Source organism: Arachis ipaensis, chromosome B10, assembly GCF_000816755.2.
Source record: "Arachis ipaensis cultivar K30076 chromosome B10, Araip1.1, whole genome shotgun sequence".
NCBI classification, from domain to species: Eukaryota; Viridiplantae; Streptophyta; class Magnoliopsida; order Fabales; family Fabaceae; genus Arachis; species Arachis ipaensis.
In genome coordinates this window covers 22,664,719-22,673,712 of record NC_029794.2, presented here as the reverse complement: position 1 = coordinate 22,673,712, position 8,994 = coordinate 22,664,719, and the positions used below count along the sequence as shown (strand labels likewise).

Here is an 8,994-nt window from a genome sequence, read left to right as displayed (position 1 = left end):
AAATAATTTGAATAATTTGACTAAACTTTTATCTAACGAGTCTCAATTATCAACTTCAGGTAAAGTTGACTGCATCTGAGTTTCTAAATTTGATTTTTTTTATTTTAATAAAAGAATTTTAAGATAAATCCAAAAAGAAAGAGAAAAAAAATTATGCAAAAATTTTACACATTAAAAAAAATTGAGTGAAAAAATATATTAAAAATGTAATTATTCATGTGTCTTTTCTTGAAAAAATAATTTTATGATGAGAAAATAAAAATTGAGTTACGTTATTTCTACTATCTAATACGCGGATTTTTTATGATCATTGCATGAAATATGCGATCAAATTTGTGCGAGTCCCTCAGCCTATCCAATGATAAAAATAAATGTGATTATGATTTCCATGTGTATCGAAAACTGTTAAATTCTTTGGTGAATTTACTTGCCTTGTCCTTTACAGGTGGAATCAGATCCATGATCATGGTACTAGTCATCTAAGCGTCATTGATCTTGATCGCAATGCAGTGTCCATGACTACCACTGTGAATGCATATTTTGGTTCAAAGATCCTTTCACCAAGCACAGGAATAGTACTAAACAATGAGATGGATGATTTTTCCATGCCTATGAAAAATGTCTCCAACGACGTTCCACCTCCTGCTCCGGCCAATTTCGTCGCGCCCGGAAAGCGGCCGTTATCGTCCATGAGTCCAACTATTGTCCTCAAGGTAAAAACCCTTTTCCAGCAAACTACCCTAATTGATTTAGATATCTAAATGGGATAAAGTTTTGATTTAGATCTTAACGTTTGTAACTTTGTGGTAAGTTTTAATTTTGTTTTTAACGTTTAAAATGTTATATTTATATTACAAATATTTTATTTCATCCTATTTTATTCCTTTAGTAAGTATTAAATTTTATTTTCAAAAATATTGTTTCTTTTTTTATTATTATCTTCATTTTTTTTATTATTCTGTCGTTTTTACTCTCAAATCACTATGATTATTATTATGATCACTACAACTATAATCTTTGCGACTACCTAAAAGAAAATCATAATGGTGAAAGGAATATTTTTGAAAGAAAAATTTTAATTTTGACCAAGGACTAAAATGAGATAAAATAAAACATTTAGAATAAAAATATGAGATTTTAAATATTAAGGACGAAATTAAGATGTAGACCAATTCTAAAATCTAAATGCTCCACCTATAAATGCAGATTATGATAAGACATTATGGTCATCTTATACATCTAGCTGACTTTGCCCAGGGGAAAAAAAAGGAAGCTTGGTGATGGTTGTTAGTTACCTTGAAAAATCAATGGTCTTGGAAAGTTTTCATATACCATTTTATTTAAGGAGAGTTATTTTGAACCGAACGTAATGTATGAGAGCTTTGGCCTAACGGCTATCGGTATCACTAACCAGTTTGGAATAACTTGTGATAATGGCTGAATAGGATGGGAAATTGCAAGCTGCAGTAGGTGCTAGTGGAGGAGCCATGATCATAGCTGGAACATCAGAAGTTATTCTGAATCATTTTGTGAAAGGAATGGATCCTCTTTCTTCTGTAATGTCTCCAAGGGTCTATCATCAGGTACTTCTTCCTTGCCTTCATGGTTTAACCGTTATGGTCGCCTTGCAATGCAGAGTATTACAAAATAAATAAATAGACAAAAGTACACATGAAAGAATTTGAAGTGCACCAAAATACATATAAAGATTCTTAAAGATCAAAGTGCATCTTAGAAATTGTTTTTAATGGATAAAAGTTCAATCAAATATTGTAAATAGCAAACCCTTGCTAATTACATGACACCTTTTGTTCATCGAAAACAATCTTTTGGATATACTTTAATATTTACAAACTTTTTGTATGTACTTTTGTCCACCCCAAATTTTCTTGTGTGTATTTTTGTTTATTTACTCCAGATAAAACTATTCAAAATTAGAAACTAGTATAAGTAAGAAACTAAATAATCACAGTCAGCACTTAACCAATTTCTCAACTCCTAACAGTTTCAAATTACAATAAAAATAACACTGGATTAGTCTTTTGTTTTTGCCACTTTTTGAGATTACCTCTGTAACTGGCCAATGTGGTTTATTCATGCAGCTTATACCTAATGTGGTCAATTATGAGAATTGGACAACTGTGAGTGGTGACCACTTTGAACTTCCTTCTGACATAAGGGCAGCCCTTATAAGTAAGGGTCATGTCCTAAAGGGCCTTGCAGGTGGTACAATTTGCCAACTTGTAGTTCAAGACATTGATCCTTCAATGGGGAATAATAAAGACATTGATCCTTCAATGGGGAATAATAAAGAAAGTGGAAAGCTTGTGGCTGTGAGTGACCCAAGAAAGGGTGGTTTACCTTCAGGCTTCTGAGATACAAATCCTCCATCATCGTCATATCTTTGCAGTTTTACTTTAATTAGACCAATAATAATGCTTAGGATAACCATTTTTGAGATATTAAAAAAAAAAAACAATATTGGTACACCTAGTTTGTGAATCATTGATTTGGACAAGTCATGCATCAGTTTGCAAGATAATTGGAATTAAGTTTGCAAGATAATTAGAATTAAGTCCCAAAGTGATTCCTCAGAACCCGAAATTAGCAAAAATATACAACATTAGTTTCTACTGGCGAGATAAATCACTTGATGAAAAAAGACCAAAAGACTAACATAGTATACTTTTATCAATTTCAAAGATATAACTAGTGCAATTAAAATCTCGAGAAGTATTTTAATGCAAACAACCAATCTAAAGGATTACTTTGGAGCTTTACCCACTTAGTTGCAAAATAAGGGAGACCCTTTGATTATGTGATAATTATATTATTACTGGGAGTAGTATTAAGGGCAAACTACATTAATTTATCCTAAAGTTTAGTAAAATTCAACCAAATTTCGTATTTCTAAACGCATATGTTAATCTTTATTGAGATTTAAGTAATAATACAGTCGGTACCTTTGTATTTTAAGATACAATGCTAAACACTATTGTAAAAATGGTACTAACCTACGATATATTTTACCAAAATGTTAGAAGATATCACTGTAATTTTCTGTCTAAGTGAGAGAAGAATAAACAAAGATATAAGTTCTGTAGAGAGAACAAGAATTTAAGTGGGAATAAACAGAAAATGCAGAATCAACTAAAATAAAACTATGTTCTTCAAAAGAGAGTCCATTGATCTTCAAAAACACACAACATAATATTATACACATTTTACATGACCAACTTCCAAGCAGACTTATTGTAAATATTTGATTTTTGCAACAAACCTATACCAATGCGTCCAAAATTAATTCATTTACAAACTCATGCATAAAATTATGAGAGCAATCATATTTACAACTTCTCCATAACTCAAAAGACTGCTGAAAAAAATGAGCATCCCTGTACCACCCCGTCAGCCGCGTGGTACACGGTTTTCTCATGCTCCTAGCCAAAGAAACTTGGCCGCATTTCATCACACCGCAGTTCACGTTACAAGTTAGGATTCTTACACTTGTTGAAGAAGACTAAGCTGGTTCGCGAGGACGATTCGACCAAAGCGAGCTCAGAGCTCTCAGGCGTTGGAAGTATTCCCCCAAAGCAAGCAAGCATCGAGCTGCCTGACGGATAGTCAATATTCGAGACATCTGCTGCAGTGTCTCCTTCCGAAGATGATCAGCCTGGTGTACATAAAAGCATGGTAAATTTCTATAATCACAACATGGTTGAATTTCCAATACAAAAGACATAGCTAAACCTCAGAATTCACATGACAATGTATGTAGAAGAAGTTTAGCTAATGATCCTAAAGCATGGTTATATTTCCTTCTTTCACTTACTGATTGATATATGAATCCTATTACTAGATACAGATTAATCCGAAACGGGGTTTGTTGCTTCCCCGTCCAACACGATTTTGTTTATGACCTTTCTTAGAGTCAAACTCAAGACGGAAAAGGACAGGATCTAGACCTTACACTGCTAGACCAACTTGATATTGGTAAAGCATGGTTTTGCTTAATATTTCATTGATTATGCTTGAAATATAAGAATATCATTCTACTGTATGATTTGAACAAATAAAATAATAATAAATATACCATTATGTGATGAAAAATCATTATTACTTAGGCCTCCCTTGGGGATCTACTGAAGTGTATAATGGTAAGTTGGTTACTATAAATGCTTAATGATGAAATTGCCAAACAAGAAACAAGCATTATAATAGTGACCAATTGGTAGTTTTAAATGAACAGAATTATCTTGACATCAAACAGAAACTAATCACTTCTGATCCTACTTCACATTACCCAAATGATAGATTTAAAGCACAGTACCATGTTTACAATTTCTTGAACATAATTGGCAAATACTATTGGATCTGTTAATGACTTATATACTATTGTAGTTGATTGTAGAATAGAATCACAGGGATGCTGGGAAATTGGTGAAATCTGGCAAGTTTTCTTCCGGAATTCGGAACAAAAATTTTGCAACGAATATGGAAAAATGCGTTACAGAATTTAAAACAAATTTCCATTTCAAATTCTATAATTCACTTTTCCAGATTTTGACACATCACTATTAAAACAAAAAAATCAGGGACATACTTTTCCTAGTTTGAGATATCGCTTCAGGACAAAAAAATGGTCAGAATCCGAAATCTTCATTTCTGGGATTCTTGAAGAAGGAAACCAGGAGACTGCTTTTCAATGAAAAAGGGTTTAAGCAGCCCTTCAAGAGTGTATATACACAAAAAAGAAATAAGAAAAATAAGAAGTTGGCAACTACTGAACTACATAATCTTTCAGAATTCTCTACTAATCAAATTTCCCTTTTAATAGAAGAGGGTAGAAAGAGAAAAAAATATGTGGATTCAGAAAGTACTTTTACAAAACCATGTAAATAAATCATGTGCAAAAAATTAATACCCGCATAAGGAATGCTTTGATAAACAGCATAGTAGAAAGGGATTTTTTTTTTTTTTTATCAAATTGAAGGTAATGGCCAAAAACCGCCATTTTAATCAAAAAATTGTGACGGTTTTCAGAAAACTACCATAATAACTAGAATGACGCCTAGAATTACATTGCTTTCTGAAACCGCCATTCTTAATAATAATGACAGTTCAAACCGCTATCAATACAAAAAAATTGCCGTTTTTACCAATTTTTTTTACAGTTGCTATAAAAAAAAAGTGGTATATTACCTAGTTCACAAAGCTCACAAGAGCTTCCAACTTCTCTATTGCAGTAGCCATCTGCGGAATATAACTTCCTTCCATCAGTTGTCCGGCGGCTATGCTATCAGCAAGTGTTTGCTGTAGTTTCTCCATACCTTGTGAAAGGGCGTCTTCCGCTTGCTGACATGATTGTCCGAGGTTGCAGACATCCAATCGTTGTTGCTCCGTCAAAGGTTCAATCAAAGGAAGAAGAACCTGCAATTGAGTATGCCACGACATGATTGGATATTTGCGTAAAACATTTTTACATTAATAGTGCATCGCAATTAAATCCACAGATATAAACTTAATTTAATCAAGGAACTCAATTAAGTCCTTTGCAAATTTCGAAATGCAGGTGTAAAGATGCAATTTTGAGTTCTGACCAAGATAATAAATCTTTAGACAATCAAAAATATTTTGTAGGATATGAATCATCACCTTTAGAAGTTCAGAGGGGCGAAAGCCTCCAATCCATAAGAAAAATCTCTCGGCCGTAGTTTTCCACATGCCGGACATTACATAGAAAACGTCTGCTTTTGCAGCAGCAGATTTCATACGAAAGATTTCAGTGTAGTGATTCATCATATCATCTACAAGTATCCTCAGCTCTAAGTCACCAATATGAGAATTTAAAGCGTTTCTCAGTTCTAAGATTTGACTATTTTGCTTCTCAACCCAGTGTCCATACTCCATCTCGAAAGCTGTGATTCCTGCAAATCGGGTATTCTCAGAATGCTAGAAGTAATTGGAAAAAGAAAATAAAAGAAAAGAAAAAGAGTACTATAACACATTAAAGAAGACATAATTTATAATACATTACATCAACCAAAATAAACTAAGATTAGCTTTATGTGAAACCATGAAAATTTCTACCATCAATTGGGGTTACAAGATTGATTTTGATTTGAGACCAAAGGTTGCCAAGGGACTGAGGCAACAAATATTAATATTATGACATGGAAGATGCTAAAACAAGAATTTAGGCATCTATTTGCCATTTAGGACAGTTAAAAGAAACAGAATATGATTAACTTAAAAATCTAAAAACACCAAATTTCGAAGGCACGGAATTAGAAGTAGTAGCATGATAACAAACCAACCTGAATTAATAGGTCCAGCAAAACCTAGATGATTAGTATCCAATCCACCGGCTACATACATTCCCTGCAGTTTTGCCGGCTCAGGATATTAAGTTGACCGGCAAAAAAATTATGATATTTATCAACGAATAATGATCTATTGAGAAGAAACCATACTGCACCTGCTGTCTCGCACGTTCAAGCTCTTGCTCTAGCTGCATCAACTTCAAACGACTAGATTCTAATTGCTGCACATAGGCCTGTAAGGCAAATATCAGAATTCTCATCAACATTAGCAATATCTAAACACAGTACATGTATGTTGACATATCTATCGATGTATAGCGACCATTCAAACCTTTTTCCGCAAACGACTCTTCCGAGCAGCCTCTCGATTTTGCGCAAGTCGTCTCTGTATCTGCATGTTTAAACATGTAAGATTCCTACTTTTTTTATACTTATATATATTTTAATTACTGCATTTGTAAAACATCTTCTCACCTTATCAACAGGTTTACTTGCTTCTTGGTCATATTTGATATTCGTTCCCAGGATACCATGAGAAGCATCCTCTGACTAGGCAACAAACGGCATAAACAGATTTGATTAGTAGGCAGAATAGGCATTCTCATTTCCCAAGAAAACATAGCAAGAAATTCTGTAAACTCGTGGTACCTGACTATCAAACTTAATGTCGGCTTCATCAATTAAGGGAATGGATGCACTTAAATTGACATTACTTTTGAGGCTATCTCCCCACATATTGATCTGCTGGATAGGATCATACACACCCATCCTTCTCGAGGAAACGAACTGCGTCGATGGTGAATTCATGCTCTACGGACTAATCGGCACAGAAATTCAGTCAGTGTTCAGCATTCAACACATACATGTATATCAAACTGCTGCCAAGGAAAAAGAAAACATTAATGCTCAATCAATCTTGCACTAATAACCACAAGTTATAATGTATACATATGCCTTCAAGAGATGACATCATCAAGTAACCATTCAATGAAAATCAGTGAATATGATTGTTAAGATCAAAATAATCTTCTGTTTATATAATATAACCAATTCATTACTATACAAGTTACACACAAGAAAAGCGAATGCAAAAGGATAGATGCCTTTATAGAAATAGTGATCATTTAAAACACATTAAACCAAACTCTTTTGAAATACTACTCAAATGTTTGCTTGAAAAGTTGCTCAAAAGTTACCAATTATGTGTCTTTCAAAATAAGACTGCAAAAAGCTATCAGCTGAAAAGACCAAAACACTTTAACAAGAAACAGAAGATGGTGCTGACAAGAATAAGTTATTTAGCTTAAAGACTAAAAGAGCCACTATTGACCATGATGAAGAAGAAAGATATTTACGATTAAGAAGAAATAAAATTAAAAAATAAAAATAGAACTGGGATTCACACATGCACATGCCTCTTCCAATATCATAGTAATAGTAGTAGGAGGGTGAAGGGACCAAAACCAACATAGAAAAGGGTAGCAGAAGATTCATAGGAACCCTTTAAATAACTTAATTATCAATCCAATTTCAAGCAAAATAAGAAAACCAGACAATAACACAAACACAAACACTGCATAATTCATAATTCTGTTTAACCAATTATATTAATCCAAGCTTTTAGTTTTTTTCTTCCTTCATCATAGCCACAAAAACAACACCACCCTATGCAAAAGATTCCACAGTACTATCTTTTCTTTTCCAAAACAAACCAAAAAAGATGTTAAAGGCTTACATATAAAGGACACATGAAAAACCAAATCCTAAACTATACCCTTTTCCTTTTCCCAAAGGGCAACACCAAAAGAAGTAGCAATAACTAACTGGGAGAAGAAAGAAAGTACCGGTAATCCTAGAAGAACTCGAAATTGTAGCAAAGACAAGAAACAAAAGCAAGCTTAGTTCAAAAACAAAAGACAAAAGCATCTCTCTCTCTCTATGCTTCTTATGTCATAAACTACAAAACAGTGTGTGATCCGTACTCACTTCAGTGGCTTCCTCGTTTTCCACAGCACTTATATGGATTAGGATAATTATTTATTGAGTACTATATTAAAAAAAGGAAAATTAGAATTAAAATTAACAAAAAAGGGGCTAATAATAATAAAAGCCGAACCTAAGAGTTATAGAAAGGTAGCTTTGTTGAAATGAAGAAGCAGCAGAAAGAAAGTACTCATGACTCATTCATAACCATAAACCTTCCATCATTGCGTTGAGAAGACGACGCCTTTCACAATGCCCAATTTTTTATTCATCAAAATGGAAGATGAAGCCCACCATTATTATTTTTATGATTTTGTATAAAATGTTTTACATTATTTGTCCAATCATATTTATTTCTTTAAAAAATTATTTATTTAATTTATTTAATTAATATAAAATAGAATTTATAAATATTTTTCTTTTTATAAGTGTTTGTTAAATTTAGAATATATTCTTATTTTGGTGGCTTGAATAAAGAAAAGTAAAATAAATAAATAAAAATGTAGAGTTTGTGTTGTAGGATGTAGTTGCAAATATTAATTTTGTGGGGGGTGCTGTGGGTGTAAGTGAATGGGAGTGTTGAGGAACAGAGAGTCAAAAAGAATTTGAGGGAGGGAAGAAGGTATCGCAGTCATGGTCATGTTTCCACTACCAAGCACTAATGTGCGCACCAGGTGGATCACCCCGT

General features: G+C 33.1%; 2 protein-coding genes across 3 annotated transcripts in view; one reads left to right on the top strand and one right to left on the bottom strand.

Annotated features, from left to right (window-relative positions):
- Positions 1-2,597, top strand: part of LOC107623991 (gamma-glutamyltranspeptidase 1) — a 7,096-nt gene extending 4,499 nt beyond the window's left edge. The window contains exons 5-8 of one of the 2 annotated variants that reach the window (XM_016326411.2): positions 446-713; positions 1,446-1,583; positions 2,103-2,255; positions 2,286-2,597. In XM_016326411.2, coding sequence (XP_016181897.1) covers positions 446-713; positions 1,446-1,583; positions 2,103-2,255; positions 2,286-2,375 — 649 coding nt within the window. In that variant the 3' untranslated portion in view covers positions 2,376-2,597. Of the gene's footprint in view, positions 1-445; positions 714-1,445; positions 1,584-2,102 lie in introns of both variants that reach the window. The other variant, XM_016326410.2, reaches the window with a different exon arrangement.
- On the bottom strand, positions 3,150-8,590 carry LOC107623474 (transcription factor TGA4). The gene is made up of 9 exons (XM_016325747.2): positions 8,440-8,590; positions 6,972-7,198; positions 6,798-6,872; positions 6,655-6,714; positions 6,479-6,556; positions 6,318-6,381; positions 5,656-5,927; positions 5,203-5,430; positions 3,150-3,673 (listed from the first exon to the last, which is right to left on the bottom strand). Exons 2-8 carry the CDS (start codon positions 7,128-7,130, stop codon positions 5,203-5,205), a joined length of 936 nt encoding a protein of 311 aa, XP_016181233.1. The 5' UTR covers positions 7,131-7,198; positions 8,440-8,590; the 3' UTR covers positions 3,150-3,673.